Below are 20,664 nucleotides of genomic sequence, written 5' to 3' on the forward strand. Positions count from 1 at the left end.
AGAGAGAGAGAGAGAGAGAGAGAGAGAGAGAGAGAGAGAGAGAGAGAAAAAGAGAGATGAAAATCGTCGAGAGCCGAGATAACGTCGCTTCCGCCGTTCCCGAGCGAGAAACAAACGGTATACGTGAGCTTTCCGACATACGTGCTCGTCGTTCGTTAAACGAGCCAAGCGCGCTTGTTCAACCAAAACAATGCCTTGTACGCTGGCTACGTGTATTGTGTTCGAGCGAATCGAAGGGCCACGCCAGGCATAGCAAAAGATACGAACGCCGGCGTAAAAGTCGATTGGGAGTCATGCCGGGGTGTCCTCCATCGACGCCACCGCCTACCACGGCTGATATCCGGTCGCGGCTAATTATTTCCTGCTGCGGAAAGAATTAAGCCGCCCTTTTGCTTTCAACCTTACCGTTGCGCTTTTGCGATCTCGTGCGAACGATCGACGATCCATTGCAACGTACGCGGAAAGTCATTCGAAACGTTGGCGTCGTAACGATATCCTCATCGTGGAAGAAGAGGAGATGCGTTCTTTTCGAAACGGAAACAAAGGTGTTAAAAGTCGGAGAATATTCCTCGTGTAATTTCGCGCTCAGGAAGTTCGTTCGTAAGAAATAGAAGTTCGATAACGTTGGTGGTTCATCGTAACGTCGCAAACTTGTAATAGAATTTCCTTTGTTCCGTATTCGTACTTGTTCTTCGCGTCGAATCGCCAAAGTTACAAACGTATAAATAAAATATGAAACGACCTTCTGCAGGGAGATGCGGAACCGCTCCGTTTTCCGGAAGTTCGTTCATCCGACGGTGAGCAACAGGTTGACAGATTACGCGCACAGTTTTCGTCGCGATACGGAAACGTTCGCGCTTCAGGGTCCGTTTCTCGACGACCAAGGATTCCGCGTGCTTGCCTTTTCCGGCACTTTATCTCGGATCGACGCTTTCAAACGTGACACACTCGACGCGCGCATCAGCGAGAAAGAGAGATCCCTGTCCGCGTAGACGAAAGACGGAAATTCACGGTCATTAAACGCAGTTCAAAGGCTCGACGCGGTTGCTCGCTGCTCCGCCTGTGTTCATCTTCTACGGATCAAATGTACGCGTAATTGCTGTTAAAGCGTTCATTCGCATTACAGCTTCCATCCACTGCATCTCGAACCGCGATTATCGCGGATTTCGAGGTCAAGCCTCGAAACTCCTCTGTTCCGTCTTCCACGTGAGAACCGAATCTCGTCGGAACTTTGCCGACTTTGCCGACACGCTTTATTCGAGTCCTCCGTTCTATTCGAAAACTAGATAACGGTTCAACGCAACGACCGACTTCCTTATCGTATTATTTACGACGCTCCTAGTCTGGCAAACCAAAAAAAAAAGAAGAAAAAAAAAACACCGGCGCCACCGACACACGTTACATTCAATGCACCGAAAATGCGGCCCCGATGACGTCCAGCATAACCCTTTGCTTCGATTTAATCGATTTAATAGTCGGTGACAGCGACTGCTGTCAGACTAGCAGCGCTAACGACTAATTAGTCTAACGGCTCGATAACGTGGAAGACGCGCTTCCCGGAGTAGATAAAATTAGAGCTTGCGCAACCCGCCGACGGATTGATTCCGTCCGAAGGTTATTATTTCGAGATCCGTCAGTCGGGTTTCCCCTCGCTGTTTTCCACAAATTTTCACCGTTTGGTACCTCGACAAAAATACGGAACACGTTTCCCGGTATTCCGTGTATGTTCTTTGTTTACAAATATCCGTGACTATGGCTTTGTTCCTCGAACAAGGGTTTCCTCTTTATTCCTCGCCTCCCTTCCGTCTACTCGTTTCCGTGTACCTAGTTTAGTCACCCTGCGACGATTGTTTACCTCGCGCCAACGAAACTGCGCGTCTAAAGTCGTGGACCTTTTCGTTTTATCGCTGGGTGAAAATCTCGAGCCACGGTTCCTCTCGAATTCTCGAGTTCAGGCTCGGGCAAGGGTACGCGAATCAAAAGGACGAAATACGAGCCGCGGGTTGGCGGTGTTCTTAGCGCGAATAACAGTCGAGTAGGGAAAAGCCGCGCGTTTAGCCGGTAAATTCGCGATTCTTAGCGCGTGTACGAGCGTTTTTGTCGTCGAGCCCAGAGATCGCGGTTTGCATGGAACCGTTTGGCTCAGAGGGGAGAAACGTGTACCGGAAAATCGGTTTCGTTTTGCGGTCGATTGCGGTGCGTTTAACCGGTACTTGTTCGCGCGGCTGGAAAAGGCGGCCGGTAATCATTTCGAGCGGGTCGAAACGTGGAACATCGTAGGCGCATTTACCTGTCGGTTATTCTTGCGCGAATCGGAGAACGCACCGTGCGAACAGGGAACGCGCGTTACAATGCGGGAGCGAATGGTTCTTTTGAAGGGTCGACAAAAATAAACCATCGAGGGAAGTGGTATTCGATGTTCCACAGTCGTTTCGAGCGAACACCCGAGGAGGAAGCTAGACGCGATGGAATTCGGGTTTATCGGTAGTTGAAAGTTTACAGGCTAGTTAACGCCCCTTAGACGGTGGTCGTGCAGCGCGAACGGAAATTAATCGATTTAGGTGGTCGTTCTCGGTGCTCCGAAACACTCGTACCCTTTGGAATGATATTTAGCTCGCGTTAACTTTCCCATCGACATTTCGTCCAACCTTATATTGTCAACGATCGCGCGAAATGTTCCAAAGGTCGACGAAATGTCGCGAGCAAACGCTAGAGCCGAAAACCGATCTCTGAATGGTGCCTAGGCGATCAAAGGTGGGTCCGAAGAAATAAGAGAGTCGCGACCTTAACGGCAATCCCGAAGGTGGCCTTAAAGGCGTGCACGGTTTCAGAGCAAGCTTGACTCGTAACTCGTACGGTCGCGTATATACGTATTATGTATGTATCTAGACTCGTATGTATATTCCGGTCATGGTGAAGCCGAGAATCTCGAAGACGGCTGCGAGCCACGGACCGGTTCTTAATAATTAACATATGGAACGTTAATTTTACGGAATTATAATTTCACGTCACTCGGCCGCGGCGGCGGCTACGGCTGCAGAGCCGACGGGCGAAACATGTACCGTACAGGACGACGAAGACGGTAAAGAAGGACATCGCGCTAGAGGAACGAGGACGACGTAAGGTCAGGATGCGTGCACGCCTGTCTTTCAGCTACCGGCTTCTTCTCGGGCACCGGGACGGAGAGGTTCTTTTTGCTGGTTCGCAGTACGATGAATTAAAGGAGCTGGTAGATAGGCTCGTTATAATTTTTTTTTCTAGCCGAGATCGAGGTAATTTCCCATCACTGACTTTATTACTATACGCGAACGATTCTAATTGCTCCAACCACTTAATAACCATCGTACGTTCGATGGGTTTGACGTATAGGCGGTGTTCGAGGAATAAGTGCCGCGATACTCGGCCGTAACACGGTCACGACGATCGTGCTGCTCGGAAAGCTCGTCCAAAGAGAATCGTTACGAACGCTAACAAATTTTTTCACTTACCTTGCATTCGTTTTTCTTATCCATTTGATGGAAAACTGACAGGTTCGAGGAACACGAGGGGGTGGAGGGAAAGTATAGATTTAGCGCAGACTGCGGGCGGTTTACCTACACGAAGATGGTTCATCTGCGTCGAACGTGTCTTGTTAACTGCACGCACGACTGGGCATACGTGCCCCCTCTCGCGTCCACGTGAAACCTAATACACCGAAAACGAGTCGAACGGATGGAGAGTGAAACGCGAACACGGTGGACCAGGCCGGAACCGAGAGGGAGGAAACACCGAAAACGGAGAAAGGACGGGGTTCGAAAGCTTCGAGGCTGCGGTAGATGGTTGTCCACGCGCGACCACACGTGCTTTGAATTAGGTCCGAGTACGGCAGTACTCTCCCATCGCGATTCTCGACCTCCAAGTACTCGGAAAGTTTGCGATAGCTTTTCTGCGAAAACTTGAGTCTTACCCTTTGTATTCGATAAAAAATAATTTGATACCGGGAAGCATTTCCTGACGTATTTCAGACTTATCGAACATCGTGCTGCGTTAATTCGACGAAGCTCCGAATTCTACCTAATACGAGAAAATGATTACACGAACGTGTAATTATTCGAATCCTCTTCGAAATGCACTCTCTGTCGTTAACGAATCGAAGCGCAGATTCCGATGTTTAATTTGGGAGCCCGATAAGGACGCGGATCGAAGAAATAAGCGAGAATGTAGGTTAACGAAGCGGAGTAGCGCGCTTAAGATGGCGGATCACGGAGCTGGGAGTCGCTGTCGAGTGACACCTGGTCCATTCGTGCACCTCCTCAGGTGAGAAAGTCGGTGTCGCGAGGGTTCGTTATTCGTCGCACGTAGAACTCTCGCATCCTCCCACGCTTCTATTAATAACGTCTCAGAGACGCGTGTATTTATAGGCATGTCGCATTACTATGCCCTGGCTGAAAAAGGCGCAGTATGTAAACGAGTTCCTCCTTACTATTGGGCAATTAAAATTTCGTCGAGGTACGGTCGTCGCTTAAGATTCCCTTTGGTCAGCGACGACCAGTCCCCGTCTCCAGTCCCAGTTTGCAACATTTACATGCGACGAATACATTTCAAACTCGAACGTTCTGTCGACGACTACTATTCGTATTCCTATTTCGGTAACTATTTGTATTTAGAAAAGCACGCGATACAGTTTCGTTACCGTGAAATTGACCGTGCAGCAGCGGTAGCGATCACCCGGCAGTGATTTATTAATATTAAGAGCTATCAAATTAAGATTCCGCCGCGTCGGGCGTAGTCATGCACTGATCTTCCGATTGGACTCGACAATGAGACGAGCATTACACAGGGTTAAGCGGGGGGCTCTTATATTCCATTCCCTCTCGACATTCAACTCGTGGCTGATTAGCACGGTAAAAAGCTCGGATCGATCGATAATGATCGATGGAACGCGAAAGTTCACGACTCGAGATCCATTGCGTCCTGTTAGGTTTGTTAACCGCGACGATGGTACCGCTATTCTTCCCGAACAATGTATTCGTAAATAGATTGGATCATCCGATAGCCGTATTACCGAAAATCTTCCAACGTGGAAAAAGTTAGAAGTTAGCCCGCACTTTCGATCCGGCATCTCGACGACGACGACGCCGACGTCGGTAGAGCGGCTACCATAATTAAATAGACTCGATAATTACGTTTATGCCCTCCTCTTCGCGTATAATTAAGCTCAATGATACGAGAAACGTGACACGAATCCTTCGTATCGCCTCTTCTCGTGGTAGTGCTCACGATTAACCAGTGTCGTAAAAGGGAAGTGGCATAAATCGATAAGAATCGTCGTAATGCAAGTTCCGCATTGTCGACCGAAGAATACTATCGTATCGTTCCTCTTTGCATTAATTAAACTCGGAGTCCGTGAACGAAAACGTCAGGTTCGTCGCGGAAAGCTTTAAAAGGAGAACGCGTTTAAATTCCGTCTGACACTTTTTGCCCAGTATATGAACGAGGTGGATAGCGTCTGCGCTGATTCTCTTTTTTGCGTTCTGGCGTGTGACCAAGGTGAGACAACCGAAACGAGTTCCGTGCCTTGGTTTTCGCGACGTCTGTCAAATTTGCATCGTGACCCGGTTTCTCACGGCTACCGACGCGTTCGTTCTTACAAGGTAAAGAAAAGGTTTATCTAAAAAGTTTTCCCGAGCACGAGAAAGCTCTGTTGATTTTCCCAGGCACCCTCTCGAGGGTATCAGGCACGCGGAAGGCGTTTGCGAAAGCCGTTGCCGCGCGTGTAACGAGGCGAGAGGAAGACGAATGACGAGCCCGCGAGGACGGAAGGGGGTTACACATCGCGTACGGCCTCGCCATGAAAGGCAGAAGCAGCGATGAATCAGGGGAACAAGAGATAAAAGACGCGACGATCGAGCGGAAAACAAGGACAGGCGATCGCGTAGATGGCTACAAGTTAAGCCAAGAGTGTTCCTGGGGAGAGAGAAATCTGTAAAGAAGAAAGGGGGTAGAAAGGGAGGGACAAGAGTTTATAGCCACAAGAACAGCAACCGCAGCAGCTCGGTTATCGGAACCCGACGATGACGGCCTTCTGGTGCAGCGACAACGTCGCGAAACGCTTCTCTGGTCTCGCTCGAGCAGGAAACTCGTCGACGCTGTCGACCTTTCGCCTTGGACCCGAGTTGTTCTACGTGTACCTTGTTTCTCGACTTTCAGTGGGTACCGAAACATTCCACGTTTCGTGACGGAACGATTACTCTCGGTAAGAGCAAGTAAAATGTGTCGGAGAACTCCGATATTCTTGTGAAATCGTAAAAAAACTCACAAAAAAAAAAGAAAAAAAAGAGACCTTTGTCTCCAAGTACCAATTTCTTCGTTAGCACCCTGTACCGTGGACCAAACGAGACACCGCGAGGTGCAGCTAGCTTCGTCATCGTTCAACAACGCGCAACGTCGGAACAACGTAGCATACAGTAGCGATTCACACCTGGATCGCATCCTCGACGATAACAGCGAGAATACTGGCTATACGGCTCGTCCTCGTCCTGGTTTCCAGAGTAAATTCCTCTAGCCTCGAACCCTTGCATTCTTCCGAACGAAAAGAAGAAAAAGGCGAGGTGGAAAAGGAACGAGAACACGTCGAGTGCGTGGTAATGCACGCATAAACAGGAATGTTCGCAGCTTCTCTGGGATGCCCGCATTTATATGCCTCTGATCGGAGGTGCTCCGGTATCATTAGAGGAGCCATTCGAGACTCACGCCCCCATTGTCCGAGGGCGACTTTCTTCCTCGTCTCCCTCGGTTAACGCCGAACATCCTCGCAGCCTACCGAGACAATGCCGTACGTGTATCGTGCATCATATTTCACGGTCATTCCTTTTTGTGTCCAGCGCGTACGTATCGGTATCGGCCGCAGTCCCCCTGCCGGCGACGAAAATCCCCGTTCTGGACCACCGTGGTTTAAAATCATTTCGCCGGCCTCCCGCGACGCGCCGTTCGACCAATTATTCTTATCCGTTTTTCGACCGCAGAAACGCAGCGATGTATCGAACGAATTCCGCGAACGATCGGAAAGTTACTCGCGCTCAACTTTCTTCTTTGGCTCGCTACCCCGCGATACGATTTACATTTTTTTCGAGAAAATTCTATCGTCACGAACTTTGTCTGGATTTTATTCCGAGTCTGCAACTTCTGCTCGTTAAAATGCTTGAAAGTAGCTTCGTCGTTTCGGAATCGGAAGGTGCATTCGTTAATCATCGTTGCGCGAATGACATCGATCTAAGGACTCTTTCTTTGTTTCTTATCTCATCGCTAATAGCGCTCGGTCGAGCGAGAGCCATTGGAATTAACGCGGTAGAAGAAAACCACAAGACTCGTATTTATCACCGAAATCAGGTTCGTTTTCAACAAAATTGGCGCCGCATTAACAACCGTATCGATAGCATCCGTTCCGCGCTTATTATCGCTGGTCGCGAGATTTACGCGTGCTTGTCCCTGTGAATCTGGTATTCATACCCCTCCGACCATGTTCAGTGACCCTAACTCGTCGCGATGATATATCTGCCGGGAGAGCGAGCGCTAATCGTGCGCCATCGTTGTCCCACGGGAATCATTATAGGATCGTTGCACCGGTTAGAATTGATATCGTTCAACGAGTCGCGTGATTCTGCGAAATCCCGGCAAATATTTGACGTATCGAGTAAATTATACCGTTCCCGCGAGAACGCGACAGTCGGACCGTGTTTCGCACGCTGTTACATGCTAGACGGTTTTTGTGAACCTATCGACCTTATAGCGAGAGGTCTCGCAGCGAGAGTCGTATTTTCGACCCGTAACTATCGCAACAATGTTAAAAACAGATCGATAAGAAACACGCGCATTTATCGATGCGTTAGTTATCGGTTAGAAGCCTCGCGCCAAAGGCGAGTGGTATAGACGACATTCGCGGTGGCCTAGTTTCGGAAAGTCTCGACAACTCGTCCAAATAAAAGCAGAGGTAGTTCCTTTCCTCATTGTTGTCGTACGTGTCGTAGGAATGCCACGGAATGTCCACTCTAAATTCTTCGTTTCTGGCGAGGTCAGGAATAACGATACCACGACGTTTACGGAGGTCTTGCTAGCATCGCGAAGAACGGACCGACGAACACGTGTTTGCCGTTGCGACTGGACACGATTGCTCTCGAGCGACTGCACTCGCAGTTGCGGCAAGTGCGATGCGTCGTCGCGTAGCACGCATGCACCGAGGCGCGCAGTCTAGCTATGTTCTCGTTAAATAACAAAGTACTTTGTTAATTCGTGGTATCGTGTCTAGCAAAGTACAGAGATTCTATTCTTTCTGATCGCCTGTGTCATCGACCTTTGCAATCTGTGACTCTTTGTAATACCGCGTATCGTCGGTCCATTCGGTGTCAAGATGCGCTGGATTTTCTAATTTTGTCCGAATGTGCGTTTATGCGCTACAGCGTATGCGTGTCACGCACACAAGGATGCGACTACTTCAATGGCAGCGGGCGGTCTGTTTCCCCTGGCTCCTCTTTCATCTCGCCAACCCCTCCTTCCTTTCTCTCTCCCTCTCCTTTCTCTTTCATTTCCTCCTCCTCGCTCAGGGGCGTAATGATTAATTAAGCTTTCCGAGAAAACGCAACAAGTGAAACGTTATTAGCCGTTAGTGGCACAGTTTACTCGAACCAACGTCACAACCTCCTCTCCCTTATCTGCTTCCCCTTCCCGATCAGAGATCCAACCACGATGGAGTTTTAATAATTACCGTGGCGAAATAGTCTGGCGCCCGCGGCTCGACGCTGTTACGACCTGTAGATGCGTGCACGCGATTTCTGCCATGAAAATCGAGGAATTCCGAAATCTATGGCAGCGATTAACCGATGTAGGGACTGGATGATCGAGAACACATGGCTCGGCTACCGTCTCCCGTAAATTTGCTCTCAAAAGCCCGTACCCCTTTGGAAGGGGTATGATGTTCTTGCAGATTTTCATCGGTGTCCAGAATGTTTTAATTCCGTCGCCATAAATCGCTGCGGCGAACATCGCGGTGGTCCGAAGCTACAGAGGAATTCTTGGTAGCTCGTAGATTCTCGATCGTACTTGTAAGTAGTACGCTCCGTATGGGACTATAGATCGGAATTTGCTTATTAACGGCCAAGTCGATTAAAGAAACGCGAATTCGGATTTGTATAGATCACCTTAATGATAGTTTACGAGGAGTAACGTATTAACGGGGCTCGCGATGAACGACAATAATTGTTCAGTCCCGGGGCTGTAAATATTTCGCGTGGTCGCAGCGTGCAACGTTAGTCATCCGTGGAAGATTATCGCATTCTTGAAATGTCTAACCCGATGAGACCAGTTGAAAGATAGATAGCTCGCGAGATAAGGTAATAATTGGCTCGGTTGAACGGTCGTCGAATGCTCGCGAATACCACTCGCAGATCGTCAACGACGATAACAAATTGCATTCCGTTACATCAGATTAATTAAGACATCGCTGTAATCTCTGTTTCAGATCGATTCTAGCTTTGACAATGCTCACCGCGGTCAGTGTCACCTGTACTCACGTGCCCGACAAGTATCCCATCGAAGTAAGTTTCAGCCGCAGGCAACAAGGACGAGCTCCTCGGAACCTTCTCTCTTCCATCTCTCCATTTTTATTTTCCACTGTCTTTACTCTTTGTCTTCGAATTTTCAGCTATCGTTTCTACATGAAAGTTATCGTGGATTTTACGATTTGTTCAAGCTTACCGAAACGTCAAAGATTACTCGGGCTGAGACATCGATACGCGTAAAACATCGATACGCGTAAAACATCGACTGTCCCGCGGAAATATGTTCATTAAAGGAAGTAGCCTCCTTTGGATTCTCAGAGTAATTTGATACATAACTTCTTACCGGCTAACTTACGATCATAATAACATTATCGCAGCGATCTCGTCCATTAAGATATTTTATCCTCAACGGACGGCCGGTTGGTGCATATTAATTTAATCCACTTACAAGAATTAATAAGCAATTACGTAGACGTTATTCTTGGGTGGCACGAGAAGGATAATTAATCGACACTGGAGGAGCTTCCTAAATTGCAGTCGGGCAAACTGCATTCTCAAGGCCGGCAAACGAGGAACGCGTAATGCAAACACTCGGCGTGTCGTTCGCGCAACGCCACGCTCCTTGGAACCGAGTTTCTATTACGCTTAAATGGATCGTTTGCTTTGCAAAATATTGCGATATCGCTGTTGACCTCGCGCGATCGTTTCGAATCGAGGAAACGCTGCACGTCCCTCGTTAACGCTGTTTTTATGCGCGTACAACCATCTGGACGAACCATGGGCGCATAATAGTCACCAAGGATCTCTCAATCTCCGAACAACGGCGGCTCCACGCGAAGATACCGTTGGTATTCTTTCGCGATTTTCGATTTTCTCATCCCGGAGTTTCAACCGGTTTTTATCGGCGAGTAGAGAATATCAACAATTTCGCGGCAACCTGTTGAACCTCGCGTAACCAGGATAACGAGGCCTATCGTCGATTAAACTTCCATAGTTTAAACGATCGTTCTAGTTAAACGTAATGATTGGTCGGCCTATCGCTTTTAATCGCCTTCCGCTAACAAGCGCCGCAGTTTTCCATCCGATCGCGGTACCATGGAACTTTTGCGATCTCGAATCTCGTTCGATTCGTGGAAGTAATCCAGAAGACGGTAATCCGTTTCCAACAACTCTGCCAAATTCAATGGATTTGAAAGTTCACCGTGATCTGTAACTCACTTGCTACCATCTCTCGAACCGTTACAAAAACGTTGAGTCGTCCATAAGAATCCCGTCCAGATTTCGGAACAACGAGATTGAGATTGTTCATCGGGGAAAGAAGAATCCTGAAACGCGCTTCCATTATTTAGCGCGTTGGCTCGACTGGCTAGAGCCTCTTCGTAAAATATTTTCGCGTTGCAGTCAGTGTACACGATAGAAGCTCGTGCGCCGTGCGATTAACGGGCCGGAGTTAATGTCAGACATTAAGGAAGTAGTATTACGCTGGTTCTGCAAGTTAACGACTCTCTGAAAGCAGCTCGAGTTTCGAATTTAGCGATGCTCGCGGCGTGCTAAAACCAATCGTGGCTTAGAATTCGAAACGCGCTATTAGAGGCGCGAACGCGTCTTTAAACCCGTGTTCTTATCATTGCGCTCGGCTGACAGGCTCGACGTATCCGTACTTGGACGCAAGGGAACCCTTTGGCGAACGAGAGGTTTCGTAACGGAATCGATCGCGTATCGTTCAACAATTATTTACACGCCGAAGCGTGAGTATATTACCGATAACGTCGGAACGTATCCGTCTTTTAATTAATTACCTCGACGATCGACGATCCGCGATGTCGCGTCACGAGTGGTTTAATTAGAGTCCCATTCGCGGAAGTGCTAGATATCGAGTATCGAACAATCAGTCTGTATCCGGCGATATCCAGCTGGTAGCGTTTCTCTTTTATAATTAACGCGGCTGGATTACAATACGAACGCCGTCCATTTGATTATCATCCGACATTTTTGTTCGCTGCCCCTTGATTGATTAATCCTAACGACCGAAGGAACATCTAATGAAATTAATTACATAATATCCCGAATTCTCTACGCGCGACGATGAATAATGACCTGCTCGCACGTAACGAAGCTTCGACGGGTAATTCGAAAACTGCTCGCAAATCTCGCCGACACGCTGCGTGCGAATCAACGGAACCTGATCGACAAGCCTCAAACGATCGTGTGATCGAGACGCGACTGAAATATTTTTCAGGTGTACCATATGCTACGGGAGAAGACACAGTTCGGTTTCGGACGGGACAATCGCATTAGAGGAACGTGGGGCCCGTGGAGTTCTTGGAGCGAGTGTTCTAGGACTTGCGGCACGGGTATCCAATCCCAGTCTCGCGAATGCGTACCATATCAGTAAGTAAAACGTGTTTTCGTGGCTATCGTGTTATTCGTTAAGAAAAGAAGAGAGACACGTGACCTGTCGATAGCTAACATTCGATCTCGCATCGCGGCAAACAAAAACGCCGAAAAAGGAAGACGCGACTCGAGCTATCCGATAGGAAACGACTACGAGTAATCGTTTCAAATCGTGACTCGATTGGCAAAACGCAAAGTTGCATCGAGTAATGCCGAGTAATGCATCATCGAATAATCGCACGTTCCACGGTACCGTTAACATTTCTCGCGATTAAAGGCCGCGAGCAACCGTTCCACGGTTTCGTCGAACGGTCCAAGGAACACCTACACGCGGTGAACTTGGCCCTCAGAATTTTGTAGACAATTTCCGCCATTGCCGTCGCTTTACGCGAGTTCTCCGTTCCGCGATCGATCGATCCCGACGGATCCCAAGATTCCCGGACGTGTGTTCGCGTCAGCTGCCGTGCGCGACCAGAGAATGGTAAGTATCGAGCAAATTGCTGATCGGTAGCAGGGGAAGATTACACGCTCCGGCGTCGACGCGACTCGCGTCAGCACTCCTCTTCGACCCCGAAACGTGTTATCGTCGCTGACATTTACACGTTCGTAACGCTACCTGCGCGATTGCGTGGCTTTTTCGCAAGATTTATCGGAGGATCCCCGAGTCAACGTTGAAACGGAGGCGTACCGCTTACCGTTAGAAATTCTTTTTCTACGATGGAAATAATAAACGGTTGTCGCGTGGCATTCGAGAGTTATAGATCGAAACGTTGATTCGCGTACGGTGTTTTCTACGAGTCGATCGAAACTACCGAACGGCTCGTTGCCTCGTAACAACGGCAGTAGTAATAGTCACCGATGCTCCGCCAGCCTGATCGTTGCGGCGACAAACCACTCGACGTTGATCGCGCTCAACGAAAATCATCGCGAACGAACTGTTTCAGGAAAGTTTTGAGGAAGAGGAGTATTATCTTGGGGAACGGCACAAGCAGCTCGCGACCCATTTGCATCGGCACGTACAAGAGATACCACACATGCAACACGCAGGTAAATCAACACAGCGTCCAGCGCCGGTAAACGTTTACGACTTTGCGTTTTGTCGCGACGCGTGGTAGGTTAACATTTGTACTTGGTTGACGAGCCACGGTGGACTTGTCGAATCGGACTCGGAGACAGCTCCTCCTTACCGAAAGTGTTAAAATTCGTAGGAGTAATCACCACACGTGGAGTTAAAGCCTTGCTCGTAATGGACGACTTTGCTCTATGTCTGGATTCTAGTTGGGGTTAATCAGACCCCTTTATAGGGCTAAAGACACCGTGATCGCTCGTTGTCTCGTTCATACTCTGGCGCGGATAACCACATCGTAATCGACTTGCACGCTTGCAGCGGCAGCGAGTTTACAGCTTTCTCACCAATCCATCTTTAATTACCTCGAGTTTAATTAAGACGTTACTCGCGATAGAAATGTCCAAACTTCCCGGAGGATTTGCGGGCGGAACAATGCGCCAAGTATAACGGAAGAAACTACAAGGGCGAGAGCTACGATTGGGTTCCGTTCCTGGACGGTAAGTTAAAGCCACTTTAGTTCCTCGAGTCTTGCAATCCCGTCGATGATACAGCGTGACGTTTTAATTGTCGAGACACGTCTGACGCTAATTGAAAAATTTGAAGACGCGCGGGTAAAGCGATGGAAAGAAACGTCCGTTTTTATTCGTTGGCGAATAAACGGGAATTACTTAAATACTGTATTATTTTGTACTTTATCGGTACAAACGGTGCAGTAATTTTTTTCTCTCGTTCTCGATCGGACGTATCACGGTCGTTCCCCAAAAGGCTACCGTGCGTTCTTAACCGCAATTATTGTTGGCCAGCTCCAAACTCTTGCGCGCTCAATTGCCGTGCTGTCGGCGAACGTTTTTACGCAACGCTTGAACCGGCAGTAATGGATGGCACACCCTGCGACGCTCCGAATCTTCGTGGACATAATGCGGGAATTTCTATGGAACGCACAGACCGATGGCTCTGTGTCGCCGGACAATGCAAGGTACGATCCTCCGCAACACGGCGGAAATTGATCGCGGTTTCTACGTCGATACGATCATCGAAATTGATCCGCGACCTTTTCACGGTTTTATAGGTTTTAATTGAGCCTTGTTCGACCACGATCGCCGGACCCTTTTTTTTTTTACCTCTAATTCTTCCTTTTTCCTCCATTGTCTCGTATCCGTTCTTTTACAAGTCCGTTAACTCTATCGGTCGGTCGTCGCCGAGTCTTTTCACACTTTCGATCGATACGGTGTTTTGCCGCGAAACGGATAAGCAGCGACAGTTTGCACGTCGACGTGTAAGTCATTTTGAAAGGGTTTTGCTTGCAGCCTGTAGGTTGCGACGGTGTGGTAGGATCTGGCGTAACGACGGATGCTTGTGGTGTCTGCGGTGGTCAGGGTAAAGGTTGTCGACTGTACGAGGGTATTTTTATGGAACCAATCCTGCCGAGGGGTCATCAACCCGTGACCACCATACCGAAGGGAGCTGTGTCTCTCAACATTTCCGAACTTCGTTTCAGTAGCAACTTCTTAGGTACGCGATGGAGCGGGAAGCTAAATGTGCTACGTATATGTATACGCGCACCGGGAGCTAGAAGGAAACGTTTCTTCCAACGAACAATCTGATCTGTTTAGCGTTAAGAGACAGCAACGGTAGTTACATCCTGAATGGACCGTTGGCATATAGTCCAAGCGGCACTTATAAAGCGGCTGGCGCGACATTAACATACCAGAGGGGTGACAGAAGCCGCGTGGAGTGCATCTTGGCAACCGGGCCACTGAACGATTCTTTGCATTTAGAGGTACGCTCATAAACACGCCTCTGATATCTGACCCCTTCGAGAATTTATTGGAACGACGTTTCTTTCTTTTTTTGCTGTTCGCGCCATCGAGAGACGCTTCTCTCGACTCGGTCCTCATTGTATTTTACCCGTCGTACATCGTCGAACGGTATTATATTCTAATTGTTCCTTCAGATCCTGGCGCAGGAAATGAACCCCGGGGTGCTCTACAAGTATATGCTGCCGTTAAAGGAGACCACCAACGGAAGGGCGATGATAGCCCCACCGCTTCTCGCGACAGGTAACCGTTTTCAGCCGCTAGGCCGCTTAATCGAATGCATTTTTCAAAGTGCGATTGTCTTCGAATATCTGTGCGCAGTTCTTATGCAACGCGCTTTATGGCTGACTCGTTACTCACATACAAATGGGAAACGCGCGAACAGCGAAGTGATTTATTACCGTCTACCTCTTTGTTGCAGGATCCGTGGATCGTGGCAACGAAATTCCCGATTCGGATTCCCGCGTCGCTCTGACGATACCCACGACCAGAATGTAAATATACCCGAGCCTCTATTGCTTGCTTTCTTAACGTAATTGATTCCCTCGAGTGAAATTGTAAAGCGTTCTAAAAATAGATAATATTACGACAAGAAAGCTTTTCTCTTTGGACAGCTGGAAAACGAGAACCGCGCGTTGACGGTCGCGATTCGCGTTCGTACAGTTTCGTTGCTTTTTCAGATACGACCGAAAAAACGATCTATCATCGAGGAATCGCGACAAGAATGGACCGCTGTCGCGCGACAGAGCACCAAAAGAGGAGATGAAGCATCCACCGACCACTGTGATGGCCGGCGATCAGCCAAAGTCGAAGGCCAAAAAGAGAAAGCGACTGAAATTTGGTTGGAAGATGTTCGGATTGACTCCTTGCTCCAAGGAGTGCGGAGGAGGTAATTTTTTAAACTGATACATTTACCCAGTTTCTCGTTCGGTTGGCGATCGGTGCTGCAAACCCACGATTCTCGAGTCATAGCCTCAATTTTTCGGGCATAGTAATCAGACGAACAATTAGGAGAAAAAGCGTGCAGACAATTGAAATTCGTCCTTGGAGCAAGCGGAGAAACAGCGCGGCGCCCTGCAATCGAGTCGCGCGTGGGAAGCCGGTCGAGACGCGTTCGTTTCGGTATTATCGTCGGGTTCGGAGAGCCGTGAGATTACGAAGCTCGATTTGCTTGTTGCCACCACGGAAGTTCCGTACCAATTCACGAAATTTATTAGCAGGAAGCCCCACATCCGTGATCGTCCCACGTCGTTATTTTCCACGCGTCGTTCCCCGTTCGTCTCCGATGGAAGAATGTTGCACACGGTCATTGTTTGACGATTCCTTTCATCTAGATTTAGATCGACAGCTCATACGGGCAACCAGAGATAACGTTGTCTCGACCGTCAGTGTCTCCCTAATTCCCTCCTCGTTCTTATTATCTACGTACTACTTGCAGGGATCCAGAAAGCGATTTTCAAGTGTGTTCGCGTGAACAATGAAATGATCGTGAACGAAAGACGTTGCCGCAACGTGGGAAAGCCCCAGCAGCCGCCTCCGTTGCGTTGCAACGATTACCCCTGTCTGGCCAGGTAATCCGTCTCACCGCGATTCGAGTGTTACTCGGAAATTAGCGTGTACGAGTCAACGACGAGCGCAAATGTTGTTACAGATGGAGGGCGGAACCGTGGAGCGAGTGCTCGGCCAGCTGCGGTACTGGAACGAGAACACGAAAATTGGAGTGCGTACAGGAATTAAATGCGAACCTAACGATGCGAGTAGCTGCCGGTGCGTGTGTCCAACCACCAGACCTGAGGACCGTGGAGGCTTGCACGAAACCGGCTTGCACGAGCAGTCCGGAATTAAGGCACATGCACTCGCAACACGACACACCCAGATGGGACGTCGGAGCTTGGGGCCCGGTAAGTGGAGCTTTTTTTTATCGATACAAATAGTCGTAGAGTGCCGTCGACGCTTCCCTTTACTCGAGTGAGCACTTTCGAGCATTTCCACTCGACGGAGATATGCGTTTCTTCTTGAACCGGATACACTTTATTTTTTTTTTTTCGCGTAAAGATCTTACGTTCTTGTGATTTCAGTGCTCGGTGACGTGCGGAGAGGGGGTACGAAATCGAACGGTGACGTGCATCACGCCCGGCAAGTCCTGTTCTTTGTTAAAGAAACCAGAGTCTCGGAAAGTTTGCGTATCCGCGCCTTGCACGAGCAACAACGCGGAGCAACGGGCACCCTGGCTGCACTCGGATTGGTCGTCCAAGGTAAACAGTGTTTCGTTTCTTTCAAGATTCTCGTTTCTGACGCGTTTTATCGTTTCTTTCGCAATTAGTGCTCCGCCGAATGCGGCAACGGAGTCGAAACGAGACGAGTAGCGTGCGCCGACGGCAGCGAGCTGTTTTGTAATCCCAAAGACAAACCGGAAACCGAGAGGCAGTGTTACGGTAAAGGAGCGAACTGCGATAGGGCCAAGTGGTTCACCGGTCCATGGACAATCGTTAGTATCGATTTATCGAACAGCCGGAATAGACTATCTCGCTACGAACGATGGGATATTTTATTTGTTCGTGTCAGTTCCAGACGTTTTGCACCTTGTTATGGTTTCAGTGCTCCGTGTCTTGCGGAATGGGTGTCCAGTATCGAGAAGTCCTTTGCGTCGCAAGGACGAACAACGAATTCGTCGTGTTACCAGCGAATGGTTGCAACGATTCGAGGCCAGCAACCGAGCAAGCGTGCGTAGTGTCCGCGTGCACACCGGAATGGTTTACCTCGGACTGGTCGAAGGTAAATCGCGTACACGAATTTATGATCATGCGAGGGACCGTGACTTTTTCGATCTCCCCCCGGTATAAATACTAACGCCACTTTCAGTGTTCGACGACGTGTGGCACCGGCGTAAAAACCAGATTGGTTCGCTGCATCCTCGAGGGCGTCGGCGACTCGAATTGCGTAGAAGCTGCGAAACCGATCGACCGACAACAATGCAGTTTGGAATCTTGCGAGAAGAATATCCCGTTGCCTAGCAAATCGCCGAAAAGTGAGGGAAATCGTTCAAATTCGTGATTACTTTTTAACGCGTAACTTTTCGTCGTAACTTTTTAACGGTGTGATCCATTTTGCACGATTTCAGAAGCCTACGAGACGTCCGAGTGTGTCGACAAACATCCAAACTGCGTGCTGGTCGTGAAGAATGGCCTGTGTCGAATAAAGTACTACAAGTATTCGTGTTGCCGTTGCCGCGAGTAATCGGCCGATGGGCGACGTCGAATCTAACCCCGCTTAACCGGGTTAGGTCCGAGTCGGGGCAGGTTTCAACCCACCACGGTCACCGCCGTCTCTTTGCGTTCGATTAAACTCGTAGCTCTTCCTTAGTTAATGTAACGCGATCGTCCGTTGGAACGGAAGAATCGCGTCCGGTACCCAAGACTGTTACAAAGAGACGACCGTATTACGTACAAGTTTATTTAACACAATTACCGAGTATCTAAACCCCCGTGTAGCTTTATTTCTTTGATCGTCTAGCTCCCTCGCGACAGATTACGGGAGAATAGTTATTTAATTCCCTTCGAACGTTAACCCGAGAAACGGAGTAGTAAACGAAAGCACGCTAGTCGTTTGAAGTAGACCAAGTATCTAATCGAACGCGTTAGAAAGGGAACGCATCGAAACGATGCCGTGCATCGTTAACGCGAGATGAAAAGAGAGAGAATACGTGTATCCACGCGTAAATGTATCAACATATCTGCGTGGCGAACCTACATAGATAAACCTGCGAATTTTTGTCGCGACAAGTCTGTGTTAACTTAACGATGGTACCGATCCGATCCTCGCGTTATTCGAGCAAAGTCGCTAATCGAGTACAGCAGGACTTCGTTCCCCCGAATTCAATTTTATTCGATTCCCGATTTACCGTACCTAACGATTCCTATAGTTGCGTAGAGCTGCACATGCACGATATATCTCTGAATTCGCGACGAAAGAAGCGACTTTGAGCGGCGAACTGATTTTCTTTCGACCATAGCCGAGAGGTCTTGGTCCCATCGCTAGCATAAACACGCGAAATGAAACGGGCTCGGGCGGAGCGAATGAAAATGTTGTCTGGAGTTGTCGCTGAAAAAAAAAAAAAAAGAAAAAAAGGAATCGATCGATCCAGCTGCATTCTCGGTGTATGTACTTCGATAGGTAGTCTGTTTAGTTCCAGAACGTTATTTATCGTTCCCGAGCCCGTATCGACGGGTAGACGATAGATGTAGCCGTGGGCAATTTCCGTTATCGAGCATTTAATTAACATATCGAGCCAAGCAAATCCGGCGATTTTGATTTACGAGCCTGACTTATTAACGAATCCATCCACGATGCGGATAGTATGATAACCTTCAACCGGAAATACCGGGTTCGCTTCTTTATTTTGATTTCTTTTCGTAAAACGACCAACACGCGTTAGAGAATGTAGCCTGTGGTAGTTTGAATATTCGACGTGTAAAAATTATTAATAGCCCGTACGTAAAGCAAATAACGATAATTACAACGATGCTGTCGAATCAAATGTACACTCGTCCCCGTAGTAAGTCATCGACAAAGTGAAATGTATGCGTAGAATCGAATCCCTGACAACGCATGGCGAAAACACCCTACGACCCTTTAACTTTTATGAATCGACGAGTCTGCGAGGACCTTTGCAAGGGGTATAGATTAAATTTAAACAAATAACATCCTAACGGTCAATCGTGAAAATTGCGCTGGCAATCAATCCTCGGTGTCAATTAAATCGCATTCCGGTTTGCCTTCTCGAACTCCAAGGAAATCTGCGAATACCTACCGTATTTCGATCCGCCTCGTATCTCTCGAGAAGCTGTTTCGATTTCTGTTTACAATTACAAGAATTTGTTTCAATAAACTTTCCGTTCTCCTTCTATCTTCTTTTTTTTTTTTTTTTTGTTACTTTATACGGACGTAGTTTTCATCAGGTAAGTGCCGACTCCTGGATCATTTTAATGGATAGAAATCTTTATTTGTCGTAGCGTTACGATCTTACGATATGTTACGATAATTTCGATCGACTGTGATTTTATTTTTCAATTCGTTAGATTTTGTTTGACGAGATTTTTTCTTCAAGTCCCCGCATGTTCGGTTATTCGGCTCCAAAAATCGATCTATCGACGCATCGAAATGGGACACCTCGTCTACATATATTACAAACGTGTAAAAAGAGTTCCTTCGTTCCGAAACCTCTAACTAGAAGGCTAACTGTTAGCAATCATTTTTCTATCGATTTGGAAAAACTTGCTCGACAAAAGTTTTCGATCACGGTCATGCAGGTACCTACCTACGATTATATTATGTACCGATAATTATTCGAGTATCACTGTTTATGGCTGTGACGTGCACCACGAATTGTAAATGTATTTATGTGTCTCGGCGAAGGGCATCCCCCCACAATGTGTTATTCAAATGGATAGCGAGTGCTAGTCCGCGTTGTAAGGATAAGAAAGAAAGAAGCAGTCAGACGACATTGAAAAGAACTTAATCTCGAAGAAATATGTCGCGGCCGAGGCATGCGTTTCGAAGAGATACAAACATTATCCGCACTTCACGATATATGTATTTACTCAAGCATTGTACTCGATTTTCTTGTAGATTAATCATTTTCGCGAATCAAACTCGATCTCGAGTCCGAGTACGATAGACACGTGGTGAATCTTTGTTCCGTGAACGTTGTTTTTACACCTCCGCGGTCCCTTTCTTGAGTACGTACATGCACATATTTTTTTTACGCGATTTCTTTATCTGTAAGCATGCCACAACTTGTGAAAGCAAATATAGCAATCTCTACCGCAAATCTTTGTTGATACCAAAGCAT

At 48.0% G+C, this 20,664-nt stretch overlaps 1 protein-coding gene across 4 annotated transcripts in view; it reads left to right on the forward strand.

Moving 5' to 3' along the window:
- The window catches only part of LOC128883836 (ADAMTS-like protein 4), a 33,352-nt gene extending 13,633 nt beyond the window's left edge, over nt 1–19,719 (forward strand). For all 4 annotated transcript variants that reach the window (XM_054136643.1, XM_054136635.1, XM_054136626.1 and 1 more), the window contains exons 3-19: nt 9,494–9,569; nt 11,773–11,924; nt 12,872–12,974; nt 13,391–13,493; nt 13,800–13,972; nt 14,304–14,508; nt 14,610–14,776; nt 14,951–15,056; nt 15,235–15,307; nt 15,494–15,702; nt 16,252–16,384; nt 16,465–16,714; nt 16,892–17,068; nt 17,137–17,301; nt 17,412–17,588; nt 17,676–17,841; nt 17,935–19,719. In XM_054136643.1, the coding sequence (XP_053992618.1) occupies nt 9,494–9,569; nt 11,773–11,924; nt 12,872–12,974; nt 13,391–13,493; nt 13,800–13,972; nt 14,304–14,508; nt 14,610–14,776; nt 14,951–15,056; nt 15,235–15,307; nt 15,494–15,702; nt 16,252–16,384; nt 16,465–16,714; nt 16,892–17,068; nt 17,137–17,301; nt 17,412–17,588; nt 17,676–17,841; nt 17,935–18,050 (2,551 nt within the window). In that variant the 3' untranslated portion in view covers nt 18,051–19,719. The remainder of the gene's footprint in view (nt 1–9,493; nt 9,570–11,772; nt 11,925–12,871; nt 12,975–13,390; nt 13,494–13,799; nt 13,973–14,303; nt 14,509–14,609; nt 14,777–14,950; nt 15,057–15,234; nt 15,308–15,493; nt 15,703–16,251; nt 16,385–16,464; nt 16,715–16,891; nt 17,069–17,136; nt 17,302–17,411; nt 17,589–17,675; nt 17,842–17,934) is intronic.
- Nucleotides 19,720–20,664: the final 945 nt, after the last annotated feature.

The sequence above is a fragment of the Hylaeus volcanicus genome, chromosome 1 (assembly GCF_026283585.1).
Source record: "Hylaeus volcanicus isolate JK05 chromosome 1, UHH_iyHylVolc1.0_haploid, whole genome shotgun sequence".
Taxonomy (NCBI): domain Eukaryota; kingdom Metazoa; phylum Arthropoda; class Insecta; order Hymenoptera; family Colletidae; genus Hylaeus; species Hylaeus volcanicus.